This window comes from Oncorhynchus nerka, linkage group LG15 (genome assembly GCF_034236695.1).
Source record: "Oncorhynchus nerka isolate Pitt River linkage group LG15, Oner_Uvic_2.0, whole genome shotgun sequence".
Classification (NCBI taxonomy): domain Eukaryota; kingdom Metazoa; phylum Chordata; class Actinopteri; order Salmoniformes; family Salmonidae; genus Oncorhynchus; species Oncorhynchus nerka.
Genome location: NC_088410.1, coordinates 91,628,154 through 91,648,535, shown reverse-complemented (window position 1 = coordinate 91,648,535; position 20,382 = coordinate 91,628,154). Strand labels below are relative to the sequence as shown.

Genomic DNA, 20,382 nt, shown 5'->3' with positions numbered 1-20,382 from the left:
TCTTGTGTATTTTCTGCACTATGCCATGATAATGATACATACAGAAGTGTGCTGGTTATCAAGGGGCAAAGTATTGACACGTCTTTTTTAAAATTGAGAGACGAGTTTAAAGTTTTCTTCACCGACAATAATTTTCACTTGTCTGACCACATGATGACGAGTTTCTCATACGACTGGCCTATCTGGGTGATGTTTTTTCTCACCTGAATGATCTGAATCTAGGATTACAGGCTCTTCGCAAATATATTCAATGTGCGGGACAAAATTGAGGCTATGATTAAGAAGTTGGAGCTCTTTTCTGTCTACATTAACAAGGACAACACACAGGTCTTTCCATCATTGAATGATTTTTGTGTGCAAATGAACTCAAGCTTACGGACAATGTCAAATGTGATATAGCGAAGCACCCGAGTGAGTTTGGTGCGCAATTAATCAAATCAAATCAATTACACAGGTACTTTCCCGAAACGGACGACACAAACAACTGGATTCATTATCCCTTTCATGCTCTGCCTCCAGTCCACTTATCGATATCTGAACAAGAGAGCCTCATCAAAATTGCAACAAGCAGTTCTGTGAAAATTTAATTTAATCAAAAACCACTGCCATATTTCTGGATTGGGCTGCGCTCAGAGTATCCTGCCTTGGCAAATCGCGCTGTTAAGACACTGATGCCCTGTGCAACCACGTACCTATGTGAGAGTGGATTCTCAGCCCTCACTAGCATGAAATCTAAATACAGGCACAGACTGTGTGGAAAAAGACTGAGACTCTCTCCAATAGAACCCAACATTGCAGAGTTATGTTCATCCTTTCAAGCACAGCCTTCTCATTAACCTGTGGTGAGTTATTCACGATTTTCGATGAACAAATAAAAGTTTTATAGGTAAGATGGCTAAATAAAGAGCAAAATTATTGATGATTATTTTTGAGCCCTGGTCCTATAAGAGCTCTTTGTCACTTCCCACGAGCTGTGTTGTGACAAACTCACTTATTCTTATGTTTAATAAATGTATCGTATAGTATGTGTGTGTGTGAGGCAGGCTTATAATGATATCGTGCACCAGCTGTTCTTTACAAAAAGATACAGTCCTCCGCTCCTTGTCTTACCAGACACCGCTGTTCTGTCCTGCCGGTACAGCGTATAACCAGCCAGCTGTATGTTGATAATGTCGTCATTCAGCCACGACTCGTGAAGCATAAGATGTTACAGTTTTGAATGTCCCGTTGGTATTTTAATCTTCTGCGTCATTGATTTTATTCTCCAAAGATTGCACGTTTGCTAGCAGAATGGAAGGAAGTGGGGGTTTATTTCTATCGCCTACGAATTCTCAGAAGGCATCCCGCCCTTTGGCCCCTTTTTCTCCACCTCCTCTTTACGCAAATCACGGGGATCTGGGCCTGTTCCCGGGGAAGCAGTACATCATTCGCGTCGGGCTCGTCAGACTCGTTAAATGAAAAAAAGGATTCTGCCAGTCAGTGGTGAGTAATCGCAGTCCTGATGTCCAGAAGTTATTTTCGGTCATAAGAGACGGTAGCGGCAACATTATGTACAAAATAAGTTTCAAAATCAGTTAAAACAACGCAAAGAAAAAAAAGAAAAAAAAATTGGTTGGGAACACGTAAAACATCAGCCTTGTTCTCTAGCGCCATTTAACCTGCTAAATGGTGTGTTGTGGACGTGTGGTGGTGTAGGGATGTTATATGATGGACTGTTTTATCTTTACTTTGTTCAGTACAAACACAGTTCACTGTTTTATCAGTTGTTTTCTATGTGATGTGGATGGTTTGATGTGTTTGGACCCCAGGAAGAGTAGCTGCTGCCTTGGCAACAGCTAATGGGGATCCCTAATAAATACTAATATTACAGGTGCCTCAAAGGACCACTTGTTGTGATGACTGGACAATGTCAACAGGACCAGAGTATTACCTATGGTAGAGGACAGTACACTGTCAACAGGACCAGAGTATTACCTATGGTAGAGGACAGTACACTGTCAACAGGACCAGAGTATTACCTATGGTAGAGGACAGTACACTGTCAACAGGACCAGAGTATTACCTATGGTAGAGTACAGGACACTGTCAACAGGACCAGAGTATTACCTATGGTAGAGGACAGTACACTGTCAACAGGACCAGAGTATTACCTATGGTAGAGGACAGTACACTGTCAACAGGACCAGAGTATTACCTATGGTAGAGACCAGAGTATTACCTATGGTAGAGTACAGGACACTGTCAACAGGACCAGAGTATTACCTATGGTAGAGTACAGTACACTGTCAACAGGACCAGAGTATTACCTATGGTAGAGGACAGTACACTGTCAACAGGACCAGAGTATTACCTATGGTAGAGGACAGTACACTGTCAACAGGACCAGGGTATTACCTATGGTAGAGGACAGTACAATGTCAACAGGACCAGAGTATTACCTATGGTAGAGGACAGGACACTGTCAACAGGACCAGAGTATTACCTATGGTAGAGTACAGTACACTGTCAACAGGACCAGAGTATTACCTATGGACAGTACAATGTCAACAGGACCAGAGTATTACCTATGGTAGAGTACAGGACACTGTCAACAGGACCAGAGTATTACCTATGGTAGAGTACAGGACACTGTCAACAGGACCAGAGTATTACCTATGGTAGAGTACAGTACACTGTCAACAGGACCAGAGTATTACCTATGGTAGAGGACAGTACAATGTCAACAGGACCAGAGTATTACCTATGGTAGAGTACAGGACACTGTCAACAGGACCAGAGTATTACCTATGGTAGAGGACAGTACACTGTCAACAGGACCAGAGGTACCTGGTCAACAGGACCAGGGTATTACCTATGGTAGGTACAGTACACTGTCAACAGGACCAGAGTATTACCTATGGTAGAGTACAGTACACTATGGTGATGTGGACACTGTCAACAGGACCAGAGTATTACCTATGGTAGAGTACAGTACACTGTCAACAGGACCAGGGGTATTACCTATTACAGGTGGACCAGAGTATTACCTATGGTAGAGGACAGTACACTGTCAACAGGACCAGAGTCCTATGGTACAGGACACTGTCAACAGGAGTATTACCTATGGTAGAGTACAGTACACTGGTAGAGACAGAGTATTACCTATGGTACCACTGTCAACAGGACCAGAGTATTACCTATGGTAGAGTACAGTACACTGTCAACAGGACCAGAGTATTACCTATGGTAGAGGACAGTACACTGTCAACAGGACAAGAGTATTACCTATGGTAGAGACAGTACACTGTCAACAGGACCAGAGTATTACCTATGGTAGAGGACAGGACACTGTCAACAGGACCAGAGTATTACCTATGGTAGAGGACAGTACACTGTCAACAGGACCAGAGTATTACCTATGGTAGAGTACAGTACACTGTCAACAGGACCAGAGTATTACCTATGGTAGAGTACAGTACACTGTCACAGGACTATCCTATGGTAGAGTACAGGACACTGTCAACAGGACCAGTATTACCTATGGTAGAGTACAGTACACTGTCAACAGGACCAGAGTATTACCTATGGTAGAGTCAGGACACTGTCAACAGGACCAGAGTATTACCTATGGTAGAGGACAGTACACTGTCAACAGGACCAGAGTATTACCTATGGTAGAGGACAGTACACTGTCATGGTATTACCTATGGTAGGTACAGGACACTGTCAACAGGACCAGAGTATTACCTATGGTAGAGTACAGAGTATTACTGTCAACAGGACCAGAGTATTACCTATGGTAGAGGACAGTACAATGTCAACAGGACCAGAGTATTACCTGGTCAGTACACTGTCAACAGGACCCTATGGTAGATTACCTATGGACCAGAGTAGAGTACAGGACACTGTCAACAGGACCAGAGTATTACCTATGGTAGAGGACAGTACACTGTCAACAGGACCAGAGTATTACCTATGGTAGAGGACAGGACACTGTCAACAGGACCAGAGTACATGGTAGAGGACCAGAGTGTCAGTACACTGTCAACAGGACCAGAGTATTACCTATTTAAGGTTATCCAGACTTACAAATTGTGCATTCACAGGACAGTGGAGCAGCCACTTTACAATAGTGCTGGTCATTACTTTATCAGGACCAAGATGTATTACCTATGGTCGTGAGGGAGTTTGTTCCACAGTACAGCTTTTGACTCAACAGTGGTAGGGAGGCCAGGCCAGTATTACCTATGGTAGAGTACACTGTCAACAGGACCAGAGTATTACACAGTACACTGTCAACAGGACCAGAGTATTACCTATGGTAGAGTACAGGACACTGTCAACAGGACCAGAGTATTACCTATGGTAGAGTACAGGACACCTGTCAACAGGACCAGAGTATTACCTATGGACCAGAGTAGAGAGTACAGTACACTGTCAACAGGACCAGAGTATTACCTATGGTAGAGGACAGTACACTGTCAACAGGACCAGAGTATTACCTATGGTAGAGTACAGGACACTGTCAACAGGACCAGAGTATTACCTATGGTAGAGTACAGTACACTGTCAACAGGACCAGAGTATTACCTATGGTAGAGACCAGAGTATTACCTATGGTAGAGTACAGGACACTGTCAACAGGACCAGAGTATTACCTATGGTAGAGTACAGTACACTGTCAACAGGACCAGAGTATTACCTATGGTAGAGGACAGTACACTGTCAACAGGACCAGAGTATTACCTATGGTAGAGGACAGTACACTGTCAACAGGACCAGAGTATTACCTATGGTAGAGGACAGTACAATGTCAACAGGACCAGAGTATTACCTATGGTAGAGGACAGGACACTGTCAACAGGACCCGAGTATTACCTATGGTAGAGTACAGTACACTGTCAACAGGACCAGAGTATTACCTATGGTAGAGGACAGTACAATGTCAACAGGACCAGAGTATTACCTATGGTAGAGTACAGGACACTGTCAACAGGACCAGAGTATTACCTATGGTAGAGTACAGGACACTGTCAACAGGACCAGAGTATTACCTATGGTAGAGTACAGGACACTGTCAACAGGACCAGAGTATTACCTATGGCAGAGGACAGTACACTGTCAACAGGACCAGAGTATTACCTATGGTAGAGGACAGTACACTGTCAACAGGACCAGAGTATTACCTATGGTAGAGTACAGGACACTGTCAACAGGACCAGAGTATTACCTATGGTAGAGGACAGTACACTGTCAACAGGACCAGAGTATTACCTATGGTAGAGTACAGTACACTGTCAACAGGACCAGAGTATTACCTATGGTAGAGGACAGTACAATGTCAACAGGACCAGAGTATTACCTATGGTAGAGGACAGTACACTGTCAACAGGACCAGAGTATTACCTATGGTAGAGGACAGTACAATGTCAACAGGACCAGAGTATTACCTATGGTAGAGTACAGGACACTGTCAACAGGACCAGAGTATTACCTATGGTAGAGTACAGGACACTGTCAACAGGACCAGAGTATTACCTATGGTAGAGGACAGTACAATGTCAACAGGACCAGAGTATTACCTATGGTAGAGTACAGGACACTGTCAACAGGACCAGAGTATTACCTATGGTAGAGGACCAGAGTATTACCTATGGTAGAGGACAGTACACTGTCAACAGGACCAGAGTATTACATTTACATTTACATTTAAGTCATTTAGCAGACGCTCTTATCCAGAGCGACTTACAAATTGGTGCATTCACCTTATGACATCCAGTGGAGCAGCCACTTTACAATAGTGCATCTAAATCTTTTAAGGTGGGGGGGGTGAGAAGGATTACTTTATCCTATCCTAGGTATTCCTTAAAGAGGTGGGCTTTCAGGTGTCTCCGGAAGATGGTGATTGACTCCGCTGTCCTGGCGTCGTGAGGGAGTTTGTTCCACCATTGGGGGGCCAGAGCAGCGAACAGTTTTGACTGGGCTGAGCGGGAACTGTACTTCCTCAGTGGTAGGGAGGCGAGCAGGCCAGAGGTGTATTACCTATGGTAGAGTACAGTACACTGTCAACAGGACCAGAGTATTACCTATGGTAGAGTACAGTACACTGTCAACAGGACCAGAGTATTACCTATGGTAGAGTACAGGACACTGTCAACAGGACCAGAGTATTACCTATGGTAGAGTACAGGACACTGTCAACAGGACCAGAGTATTACCTATGGTAGAGTACAGTACACTGTCAACAGGACCAGAGTATTACCTATGGTAGAGTACAGTACACTGTCACCAGGACCAGAGTATTACCTATGGTAGAGTACAGTACACTATGGTAGAGTACAGGACACTGTCAACAGGACCAGAGTATTACCTATGGTAGAGTACAGTACACTGTCAACAGGACCAGAGTATTACCTATGGTAGAGGACAGTACACTGTCAACAGGACCAGAGTATTACCTATGGTAGAGTACAGGACACTGTCAACAGGACCAGAGTATTACCTATGGTAGAGTACAGGACACTGTCAACAGGACCAGAGTATTACCTATGGTAGAGTACAGTACACTGTCAACAGGACCAGAGTATTACCTATGGTAGAGTACAGTACACTGTCAACAGGACCAGAGTATTACCTATGGTAGAGTACAGGACACTGTCAACAGGACCAGAGTATTACCTATGGTAGAGTAGAGGACACTGTCAACAGGACCAGAGTATTACCTATGGCAGAGGACGGTACACTGTCAACAGGACCAGAGTATTACCTATGGTAGAGGACAGTACACTATGGTAGAGTACAGTACACTATGGTAGAGTACAGTACACTATGGTAGAGTACAGTACACTATGGTAGAGTACAGGACACTATGGTAGAGTACAGTACACTATGGTAGAGTACAGGACACTATGGTAGAGTACAGTACACTATGGTAGAGTACAGTACACTATGGTAGAGTACAGGACACTATGGTAGAGTACAGTACACTATGGTAGAGTACAGTACACTATGGTAGAGTACAGGACACTATGGTAGAGTACAGTACACTATGGTAGAGTACAGGACACTATGGTAGAGTACAGTACACTATGGTAGAGTACAGTACACTATGGTAGAGTACAGGACACTATGGTAGAGTACAGTACACTATGGTAGAGTACAGTACACTATGGTAGAGTACAGGACACTATGGTAGAGTACAGTACACTATGGTAGAGTACAGGACACTATGGTAGAGTACAGTACACTATGGTAGAGTACAGGACACTATGGTAGAGTACAGGACACTATGGTAGAGTACAGTACACTATGGTAGAGTACAGAACACTATGGTAGAGTACAGGACACTATGGTAGAGTACAGTACACTATGGTAGATTACAGGACACTATGGTAGAGTACAGGACACTATGGTAGAGTACAGTACACTATGGTAGAGTACAGGACACTATGGTAGAGTACAGGACACTATGGTAGAGTACAGTACACTATGGTAGAGTACAGGACACTATGGTAGAGTACAGTACACTATGGTAGAGTACAGTACACTATGGTAGAGTACAGGACACTATGGTAGAGTACAGTACACTATGGTAGAGTACAGTACACTATGGTAGAGTACAGGACACTATGGTAGAGTACAGTACACTATGGTAGAGTACAGTACACTATGGTAGAGTACAGGACACTATGGTAGAGTACAGTACACTATGGTAGAGTACAGTACACTATGGTAGAGTACAGGACACTATGGTAGAGTACAGGACACTATGGTAGAGTACAGTACACTATGGTAGAGTACAGGACACTATGGTAGAGTACAGGACACTATGGTAGAGTACAGGACACTATGGTAGAGTACAGTACACTATGGTAGAGTACAGGACACTATGGTAGAGTACAGTACACTATGGTAGAGTACAGGGCACTATGGTAGAGTACAGGACACTATGGTAGAGTACAGTACACTATGGTAGAGTACAGGACACTATGGTAGAGTACAGGACACTATGGTAGAGTACAGTACACTATGGTAGAGTACAGGACACTATGGTAGAGTACAGTACACTATGGTAGAGTACAGGACACTATGGTAGAGTACAGTACACTATGGTAGAGTACAGGACACTATGGTAGAGTACAGGACACTATGGTAGAGTACAGTACACTATGGTAGAGTACAGTACACTATGGTAGAGTACAGGACACTATGGTAGAGTACAGTACACTATGGTAGAGTACAGGACACTATGGTAGAGTACAGGACACTATGGTAGAGTACAGTACACTATGGTAGAGTACAGGACACTATGGTAGAGTACAGTACACTATGGTAGAGTACTGTACACTATGGTAGAGTACAGGACACTATGGTAGAGTACAGTACACTATGGTAGAGTACAGGACACTATGGTAGAGTACAGTACACTATGGTAGAGTACAGGACACTATGGTAGAGTACAGGACACTATGGTAGAGTACAGTACACTATGGTAGAGTACAGGACACTATGGTAGAGTACAGTACACTATGGTAGAGTACAGTACACTATGGTAGAGTACAGGACACTATGGTAGAGTACAGTACACTATGGTAGAGTACAGTACACTATGGTAGAGTACAGGACACTATGGTAGAGTACAGTACACTATGGTAGAGTACAGGACACTATGGTAGAGTACAGGACACTATGGTAGAGTACAGTACACTATGGTAGAGTACAGGACACTATGGTAGAGTACAGTACACTATGGTAGAGTACAGGACACTATGGTAGAGTACAGGACACTATGGTAGAGTACAGGACACTATGGTAGAGTACAGGACACTATGGTAGATTACAGTACACTATGGTAGAGTACAGGACACTATGGTAGAGTACAGGACACTATGGTAGAGTACAGTACACTATGGTAGAGTACAGTACACTATGGTAGAGTACAGGACACTATGGTAGAGTACAGGACACTATGGTAGAGTACAGTACACTATGGTAGAGTACAGGACACTATGGTAGAGTACAGTACACTATGGTAGAGTACAGGACACTATGGTAGAGTACAGTACACTATGGTAGAGTACAGTACACTATGGTAGAGTACAGGACACTATGGTAGAGTACAGTACACTATGGTAGAGTACAGTACACTATGGTAGAGTACAGGACACTATGGTAGAGTACAGTACACTATGGTAGAGTACAGTACACTATGGTAGAGCACAGGACACTATGGTAGAGTACAGTACTATGGTAGAGTACAGTACACTATGGTAGAGCACAGGACACTATGGTAGAGTACAGGACACTATGGTAGAGTACAGGACACTATGGTAGAGTACAGGACACTATGGTAGAGTACAGGACACTATGGTAGAGTACAGTACACTATGGTAGAGTACAGGACACTATGGTAGAGTACAGTACACTATGGTAGAGTACAGGACACTATGGTAGAGTACAGTACACTATGGTAGAGTACAGTACACTATGGTAGAGTACAGTACACTATGGTAGAGTACAGGACACTATGGTAGAGGACAGGACACTATGGTAGAGTACAGTACACTATGGTAGAGTACAGTACACTATGGTAGAGTACAGGACACTATGGTAGAGTACAGTACACTATGGTAGAGTACAGGACACTATGGTAGAGTACAGGACACTATGGTAGAGTACAGTACACTATGGTAGAGTACAGGACACTATGGTAGAGTACAGTACACTATGGTAGAGTACTGTACACTATGGTAGAGTACAGGACACTATGGTAGAGTACAGTACACTATGGTAGAGTACAGGACACTATGGTAGAGTACAGTACACTATGGTAGAGTACAGGACACTATGGTAGAGTACAGGACACTATGGTAGAGTACAGTACACTATGGTAGAGTACAGGACACTATGGTAGAGTACAGTACACTATGGTAGAGTACAGGACACTATGGTAGAGTACAGTACACTATGGTAGAGTACAGGACACTATGGTAGAGTACAGTACACTATGGTAGAGTACAGTACACTATGGTAGAGTACAGGACACTATGGTAGAGTACAGTACACTATGGTAGAGTACAGGACACTATGGTAGAGTACAGGACACTATGGTAGAGGTACACTATGGTAGAGTACAGGACACTATGGTAGAGTACAGTACACTATGGTAGAGTACAGGACACTATGGTAGAGTACAGGACACTATGGTAGAGTACAGTACACTATGGTAGAGTACAGGACACTATGGTAGATTACAGTACACTATGGTAGAGTACAGTACACTATGGTAGAGTACAGGACACTATGGTAGAGTACAGTACACTATGGTAGAGTACAGTACACTATGGTAGAGTACAGGACACTATGGTAGAGTACAGTACACTATGGTAGAGTGGTAGAGTACAGTACACTATGGTAGAGTACAGGACACTATGGTAGAGTACAGTACACTATGGTAGAGTACAGGACACTATGGTAGAGTACAGTACACTATGGTAGAGTACAGTACACTATGGTAGAGTACAGGACACTATGGTAGAGTACAGTACACTAGAGTACAGTACACTATGGTAGAGTACAGGACACTATGGTAGAGTACAGTACACTATGGTAGAGTACAGTACACTATGGTAGAGCACAGGACACTATGGTAGAGCACAGTACACTATGGTAGAGTACAGTACACTATGGTAGAGTACAGGACACTATGGTAGAGTACAGTACACTATGGTAGAGTACAGGACACTATGGTAGAGTACAGGACACTATGGTAGAGTACAGGACACTATGGTAGAGTACAGTACACTATGGTAGAGTACAGGACACTATGGTAGAGTACAGTACACTATGGTAGAGTACAGGACACTATGGTAGAGTACAGTACACTATGGTAGAGTACAGGACACTATGGTAGAGTACAGGACACTATGGTAGAGTACAGTACACTATGGTAGAGTACAGGACACTATGGTAGAGTACAGTACACTATGGTAGAGTACAGTACACTATGGTAGAGTACAGTACACTATGGTAGAGTACAGGACACTATGGTAGAGGACAGGACACTATGGTAGAGTACAGTACACTATGGTAGAGTACAGTACACTATGGTAGAGTACAGGACACTATGGTAGAGTACAGTACACTATGGTAGAGTACAGGACACTATGGTAGAGTACAGGACACTAGCACAAGTATGGAGAAGTACTTGAGCACTGCCAGTAATACACTGTGAACATCTTTCTTTCACTGCCATTCTGACTCACAATGCATCCGGCAACAGCCTTAACAAAAGCTATGCACATAGATTTGTAATGCCTCGAACTGCTCATTGGTTGGATGTGGAAAGACTTGAGAAGCGTGACAGATTGATGTATGATGTGGAATGTACAGATTCTGTGGAATTTGCGATGGGATGAATGCGTCATTTGGCGACACATAGGTGGAGAAAAATTACATTTCAAGGTGAATTGCTTTGCACCATAAATGTCCCATTAGCACTGCATATTACACGGTCGTTATAGAAATGTGTGTAAAATATATATACATATATAATGATTTCATCATGTATAAAAGGAGCATGACTAAATAGATTTCATTCACATATTCAACACTGACACTAAGACTGAGTGAACACCCTCACTGGAGAATACAACCAATGGGTGAACACCCACACTTTCTCTGTCACTCACTGGAGAATACAACCAATGGGTGAACACCCACACGTTCTCTGTCACTCACTGGAGAATACAACCAATGGGTGAACACCCACACTGGAGAATACAACCAATGGGTGAACACCCACACTGGAGAATACAACCAATGGGTGAACACCCACACTGGAGAATACAACCAATGGGTGAACACCCTCACTGGAGAATACAACCAATGGGTGAACACCCACACTGGAGAATACAACCAATGGGTGAACACCCACACTGGAGAATACAATCAATGGGTGAACACCCACACGTTCTCTGTCACTCACTGGAGAATACAACCAATGGGTGAACACCCACACTGGAGAATACAACCAATGGGTGAACACCCACACGTTCTCTGTCACTCACTGGAGAATACAACCAATGGGTGAACACCCACACGTTCTCTGTCACTCACTGGAGAATACAACCAATGGGTGAACACCCACACTGGAGAATACAACCAATGGGTGAACACCCACACTGGAGAATACAACCAATGGGTGAACACCCACACTGGAGAATACAACCAATGGGTGAACACCCACACTGGAGAATACAACCAATGGGTGAACACCCACACTGGAGAATACAACCAATGGGTGAACACCCACACTGGAGAATACAACCAATGGGTGAACACCCACACTGGAGAATACAACCAATGGGTGAACACCCACACTGGAGAATACAACCAATGGGTGAACACCCACACTGGAGAATACAACCAATGGGTGAACACCCTCACTGGAGAATACAACCAATGGGTGAACACCCACACTGGAGAATACAACCAATGGGTGAACACCCTCACTGGAGAATACAACCAATGGGTGAACACCCACACTGGAGAATACAACCAATGGGTGAACACCCACACTGGAGAATACAACCAATGGGTGAACACCCAGGCACAATCATACATACCTTCACTAAAATAAATGATTCACCAATTACACCATTGCAATAGGAAGAGACAAGGTGCCATTGACAAAACCCCAAACTCCCTTTGTCTGAATCCAACTACAGTATTTAGCTGAATGAATGAATGATACCAAATGCTGAATGAGATCACTGAGCGAAAATTAGATTAAATCGCACATGATCACACAAACTCACTCTAAAAATCTGTGTTGGTCGGTGCCCCCTCTAGCTGTCCAGAAGTCTTTTTTGTTAACTTTGAGTGTTAAGTGTGCCTCAGCTAACAAATACATGAACTTGGTGAGTGCATTAAGTGAATCAGAAGTACTCCCGAGTGGCACTGCATCTCAACGCAAGAGGCGTCACTACAGTCCCTGGTTCGAATCCAGGCTGTATCACATCTGGCTGTGATTGGGAGTAGGATCAGGTCCTCCCTGTCCATGTGATCTAAAAGGACCAGTATTCAGTCATAGTGCTGATCTAGGATCAGGTTCTCCCTGTCCATATGACCTTATTCTGTATGATCTAAAAGGTGAAATGATCCCAGATCAGGGCTCCTACTCTGAGACATTGTGAATACAGTGTTTTACCTCTATGTAGAGGGAAAGCATGCACACACATTAAAAAAAGTACACATTCGTTCTTGTTTAATGTAATGATCCATGTATTATTGAATTCAATATACTGTAATCAGGCAGCTCCAATGTTTCAGCTGCTGCCATTCTCAAGGTACTGTGGACATTTTACCTCAGGATGCAGTAAAACATGCAGCAGTGTAACCCACCCTCCCAGTGTTCAATAATACAGTAGAGTCTTGTTAGGGCTCAGTCCCTCTCCAACCCTCAACAGGCTCCCACTGCTCTACAACAGAGTGTGTGTGTGTGTGTCCTTGAGTTTTCTAGCCCCTCACAGGCAAGCAGATGCAGTGTCTGTTTCTCAATACAGCCTAGTTGTGTCCTTGACTGCGATCTGGTTAGAGATGGAAAGGAAGGTGAGGACACTATGGGGAGAATGGGGCTGGTTGGTAATGTTAGATTCTCCCTCTGTGCTTCTGTGATTACCTGAGAGGGAGGCGGGACGCAGAGGAGAGAGATGAATGTGATGCACAGTTAGTAATTTAGCAGACACTCTTATCCAGAGACTCAGTTAGTCATTTAGTTAGTCATTTAGCAGACGCTCTTATCCAGAGACTCAGTTAGTCATTTAGCAGACACTCTTATCCAGAGAGACTCAGTTAATCATTTAGCAGACGCTCTTATCCAGAGAGACTCAGTTAGTCATTTAGCAGACGCTCTTATCCAGAGACTCAGTTAGTAATTTAGCCGACGCTCTTATCCAGAGATTCAGTTAGTCATTTAGCAGACGCTCTTATCCAGAGAGACTCAGTTAGTCATTTAGCAGACGCTCTTATCCAGAGACTCAGTTAGTCATTTAGCAGACGCTCTTATCCAGAGAGACTCAGTTAGTCATTTAGCAGACGTTCTTATCCAGAGATTCAGTTAGTCATTTAGCAGACACTTATCCAGAGATTCAGTTAGTCATTTAGCAGACGCTCTTATCCAGAGACTCAGTTAGTCATTTAGCAGACACTCTTATCCAGAGAGACTCAGTTAATCATTTAGCAGACGCTCTTATCCAGAGAGACTCAGTTAGTCATTTAGCAGACGCTCTTATCCAGAGATTCAGCTAGTAATTTAGCAGACGTTCTTATCCAGAGATTCAGTTAGTCATTTAGCAGACACTTATCCAGAGATTCAGCTAGTCATTTAGCAGATGCTCTTATCCAGAGATTCAGTTAGTCATTTAGCAGACGTTCTTATCCAGAGATTCAGTTAGTCATTTAGCAGACACTTATTCAGAGATTCAGTTAGTCATTTAGCAGACACTTATCCAGAGATTCAGTTAGTCATTTAGCAGACGCTCTTATCCAGAGATTCAGCTAGTAATTTAGCAGACACTTATCCAGAGATTCAGTTAGTCATTTAGCAGACGCTCTTATTCAGAGATTCAGTTAGTCATTTAGCAGACACTTATCCAGAGAGACTCAGTTAGTCATTTAGCAGACGCTCTTATCCAGAGATTCAGTTAGTCATTTAGCAGACACTTATCCAGAGACTCAGTTAGTCATTTAGCAGACGCTCTTATCCAGAGACTCAGTTAGTCATTTAGCAGACACTCTTATCCAGAGAGACTCAGTTAGTCATTTAGCAGACACTCTTATCCAGAGAGACTCAGTTAGTCATTTAGCAGACACTCTTATCCAGAGAGACTCAGTTAGTCATTTAGCAGACGCTCTTATCCAGAGAGACTCAGTTAGTCATTTAGCAGATGCTCTTATCCAGAGAGACTCAGTTAGTCATTTAGCAGACGCTCTTATCCAGAGATTCAGTTAGTCATTTAGCAGATGCTCTTATCCAGAGATTCAGCAAGTCATTTAGCAGACACTTATCCAGAGATTCAGTTAGTCATTTAGCAGACGTTCTTATCCAGAGAGACTCAGTTAGTCATTTAGCAGACGCTCTTATCCAGAGATTCAGCTAGTCATTTAGCAGACGTTCTTATCCAGAGATTCAGTTAGTCATTTAGCAGACGCTCTTATCCAGAGAGACTCAGTTAGTCATTTAGCAGACGTTCTTATCCAGAGACTCAGTTAGTCATTTAGCAGACGCTCTTATCCAGAGAGACTCAGTTAGTCATTTAGCAGACGCTCTTATCCAGAGAGACTCAGTTAGTCATTTAGCAGACGTTCTTATCCAGAGACTCAGTTAGTCATTTAGCAGACGTTCTTATCCAGAGATTCAGTTAGTCATTTAGCAGACGCTCTTATCCAGAGAGACTCAGTTAGTCATTTAGCAGACGTTCTTATCCAGAGACTCAGTTAGTCATTTAGCAGACGCTCTTATCCAGAGACTCAGTTAGTCATTTAAGCAGACACTCTTATCCAGAGACTCAGTTAGTCATTTAGCAGACACTCTTATCCAGAGAGACTCAGTTAGTCATTTAGCAGACACTCTTATCCAGAGAGACTCAGTTAGTCATTTAGCAGACACTCTTATCCAGAGAGACTCAGTTAGTCATTTAGCAGACACTCTTATCCAGAGAGACTCAGTTAGTCATTTAGCAGACACTCTTATCCAGAGAGACTCAGTTAGTCATTTAGCAGACGTTCTTATCCAGAGACTCAGTTAGTCATTTAGCAGACACTCTTATCCAGAGATTCAGCAAGTCATTTAGCAGACACTTATCCAGAGATTCAGTTAGTCATTTAGCAGACGCTCTTATCCAGAGATTCAGCAAGTCATTTAGCAGACACTTATCCAGAGACTCAGTTAGTCATTTAGCAGACGCTCTTATCCAGAGAGACTCAGTTAGTCATTTAGCAGACATTCTTATCCAGAGACTCAGTTAGTCATTTAGCAGACGCTCTTATCCAGAGATTCAGCTAGTCATTTAGCAGACGTTCTTATCCAGAGACTCAGTTAGTCATTTAGCAGACGCTCTTATCCAGAGAGACTCAGTTAGTAATTTAGCAGACGTTCTTATCCAGAGACTCAGTTAGTCATTTAGCAGACGCTCTTATCCAGAGATTCAGCAAGTCATTTAGCAGACACTTATCCAGAGACTCAGTTAGTCATTTAGCAGACGCTCTTATCCAGAGAGACTCAGTTAGTCACTAAATAGCTCGGTGGGACAAGACCAAACAGATACATTTTAGTGACTCTAAAATGGAAGGAAGGAAGGAAGGAAGGAAGGGAGGAAGTGATGTTTTATGACCTGAGGCCTTGAAAACAGCACTGCCTTGCTCGTATGTGATGGAATACAGAATCTTGCTCCGATTCATCACTCATCTAAAATAGACTAAATAGACCAAAAAAATGCACATGCGGCACATGCACGCACACACACAGCATTGTGGACTCAAGTGGTTTCTCGCATCACTTAACACAGACTTACAGACACACCCACATCGACACATACCACACATACACTGAGGGGGCATCAAAATGCACGTAGTCCTAAACCCTGTACGCTAATATACACTGGAGTACAGGGTCATTCATAACCATTAACAACAACACCATTAGGCAACGCATGATAACACAGTGCAGCTGATCTATTCATCATTCATCCAGCTAGCTAATGTTTCTAAAGAGTGGCTGGATGAGGAGTGATGAACAGATGTTGGAGCTTAATTTGATCACCCTGTTGCAGGATAACTTTTCTGCAATGGAGGAAGTGTAAAACGTGTAGTTTATTTGAGGATTAAATAGGATTTTGAAGTTTGTAATTTCCACTTAAAATTGTCAGACTTGATTTTTCCTTAAACAAAAATGTATCAACCCCTAAACAAATGTCCATTAAGTATAATCCACATAATAATTCACATTTCCAGTTGCTTCAGGATTATTTTCCTGCTGTAGTAAACTGGCTCAAATGAAGACCCCACATCTGTATGTAGAATGAAAATGACCTCCATAATAGACAAACAAAGAGCAGAAATCTACCAGGGTAGATGCCTCTCATTGTTTTCAATCCAAGTGCAACATTCCTCACTCAAAGAATTCACCCATAAATGTTTTTTTTAATGATGTGAAGTAGAAAAATGTAAATAGCAGGAACGCAGTTGAAGAACTGCATTCCCATTTCTGCGATACCGACAACTCCCTGTCTTGTATTGCTCAGCCGCACCTTGGTTGAATACAGATATAGCAGTTCCCACCCAAAACCCCTCCACTGTCAGAGAATCTTCCCTATCCATGTTGTATATTTCTATAACCCCTTACCATAACGCATGGCCAGTTAGGACGCAATAGGAGTTGAACACTACTTGCGGAGTGTTGTTCGTTTTCACGTTTAAATTTTTTTTTTGTGTACTTTAAAGGTGTTGCAGCAACATCACAGCACTCACTCACTCACTCACTCACTCACTCACTCACTCACTCACTCACTCACTCACTCACTCACTCACTCACTCACTCACTCACTCACTCACTCACTCACCACACACAAAAAAACTTAGGATATTCAAACAAGTGGACTTTGTTTCCATTATGTGTCCCCAACTGACTACAACAAGAATAGCACTACTGGAGATGAAAGGCTCCCGGTCCACTGGGGTTAACTCACCTGCAGGAGACGGTGATCTCTACTTTAGTGGCGGGGATGTTCCCGGTGATCGGGTCGAACTCGTACACCGAGGACATGTCCTCCAGCTTGTCCATCACGTCCCCCTCCATAGGGGCAAGCGCGAGGGCGAGCGCGCGGGGCGGCTCGGGAGCGATCCGTGACTCGCACAGCCTGGCCCCGGTCGAACGCGTGTTGGGTGGTGATTGTGTCGTTTCCAAACTCCCGGTGGGTCGCGAGAACACTGAGAGAGCCAGCCAGGGAGAGAGAGACAGAGAGAGAGAGATTCAGGGAAACTGGACACCAACAGCCCTCTGGAGAAGCGCACTTGACGAACTATCCATAGATAGTGCCGTTTAGGCTGGGGAGACCTACCGTTCTGCCACGCTAGCTACAGCTGATACCAAAACGCTCACGGTAACAGCAGGCAGCGCATGATAGGGGAGTAACCTGGTGACCTGCTCTCTGCGTGTCAAGAGGAGCTCTACTCCATCGGCTGATGAGCAGACTGAGCGGACCGGAGACTGAAGAGAGAGAACGCGGTTTCTACACTACACTACTACTCTCTCCTCCACCTCCCTCCATTTCCCATCCTCCCTCCCACATGTGATTCCACGCGGGCGTTCCCAGCCAGCCTCCCTCCCACATGCGATTTCACGCGGGCGTTCCCAACCAGCCTCCCGGCTATACGCGCACAGCTGGATGCTTCTGTAAAGCCTTCATTCAGGTGTCATAGCTGGTCATCTATTTTGACACATATATCCGTGGTGTTTATGTGGATTCACCTTAAAGCTACATTATAAAAATAGCCTAATTTATTCTGTCTGTCATATTTTGCTGAATACATCGTATGCATTTTGCAGATAGTTAATGACACCGTCTGCCATTTCATTTTTGTCGATTCATTCAGTCAGTGTTGTCATTACATTACTGTGAGAGTGGCAATAAATCTTCATTAAAAGTGCGCCTCGTTTCAGCACCTTCAGCACCACAGTAGTGGACAGCTCCCCCGTCGCCTGCGCTGCTAGAGCTGCTTTTACAGGGCAATACAACTCGTTTTCTGTGGAGGTTCATGAACACACAGACGGTCTCTAAGCCACAGAGGATAGTGATGCTTTTTACAGGGCTACAACTCGTTTTCTGTGGAGGTTCATGAACACACAGACGGTCTCTAAGCCACAGAGGATAGTGATGCTTTTTACAGGGCAATACAACTCGTTTTCTGTGGAGGTTCATGAACACACCGTGAATCTGCAGACGGTATCTAAGCCACAGAGGATAGTGATGCTTTTTACAGGGCTACAACTCGTTTTCTGTGGAGGTTCATGAACACACAGACGGTCTCTAAGCCACAGAGGATAGTGATGCTTTTTACAGGGCAATTACAACTCGTTTTCTGTGGAGGTTCATGAACACACCGTGAATCTGCAGACGGTCTCTAAGCCACAGAGGATAGTGATGCTTTTTACAGGGCTACAACTCGTTTTCTGTGGAGGTTCATGAACACACAGACGGTCTCTAAGCCACAGAGGATAGTGATGCTTTTTCATCCGTAAAAGTGACCCTCCACCTCCAATAAGAGCTCTATTGTTCTCTCTCTCTTCTTTTCTTTCCTCTCTCTCTCCCCTCGCTCTCTCTCTCTCTCTCTCTCACACACACACCCCAGCACACACACCAACACACTAGGGAGGCAAAGCAAGGCAGTCAGCCAGAGAGCGGTTGGTTGTTTCCCTCTCTATATTAGGAAATGATTGAACACTGCTCCGGAAATCAATTTACCCCTTCTCTGTCTGTAACATGGGCTCACCCTGTCTGTAACATGGGCTCACCCTGTCTGTAACATGGGCTCACCCTGTCTGTAACATGGGCTCACCCTGTCTGTAACATGGGCTCATCCTGTCTGTAACATGGGCTCACCCTGTCCCTGTCTGTAACATGGGCTCACCCTGTCTCTGTCTGTAACATGGGCTCACCCTGTCTCTGTCTGTAACATGTCACCCTGTCTCTGTCTGTAACATGGGCTCACCCTGTCTCTGTCTGTAACATGGGCTCACCCTGTCTCTGTCTGTAACATGGGCTCACCCTGTCTCTGTCTGTAACATGGGCTCACCCTGTCTCTGTCTGTAACATGGGCTCACCCTGTCTCTGTCTGTAACATGGGCTCACCCTGTCTCTGTCTGTAACATGTCACCCTGTCTCTGTCTGTAACATGGGCTCACCCTGTCTGTAACATGGGCTCACCCTGTCTGTAACATGGGCTCACCCTGTCTCTGTCTGTAACATGGGCTCACCCTGTCTCTGTCTGTAACATGGGCTCACCCTGTCTCTGTCTGTAACATGGGCTCACCCTGTCTCTGTCTGTAACATGGGCTCACCCTGTCTCTGTCTGTAACATGGCCTCACCCTGTCTCTGTCTGTAACATGTCACCCTGTCTCTGTCTGTAACATGTCACCCTGTCTCTGTCTGTAACATGTCACCCTGTCTCTGTCTGTAACATGGGCTCACCTTGTCCCTGTCTGTAACATGGGCTCACCCTGTCTGTAACATGGGCTCACCCTGTCTCTGTCTGTAACATGGGCTCATCCTGTCTGTAACATGGGCTCACCCTGTCCCTGTCTGTAACATGGGCTCACCCTGTCTCTGTCTGTAACATGGGCT

At 44.1% G+C, this 20,382-nt stretch overlaps 1 protein-coding gene across 1 annotated transcript in view; it reads right to left on the bottom strand.

The window, feature by feature from the left end:
* The window catches only part of LOC115143522 (copine-5-like), a 372,435-nt gene extending 354,474 nt beyond the window's left edge, over positions 1–17,961 (bottom strand). The window contains 1 exon segment of the mRNA XM_065002049.1: positions 17,727–17,961. Coding sequence (XP_064858121.1) covers positions 17,727–17,836 — 110 coding nt within the window. The 5' untranslated portion in view covers positions 17,837–17,961.
* Between the last annotated feature and the right edge of the window lie 2,421 nt (positions 17,962–20,382).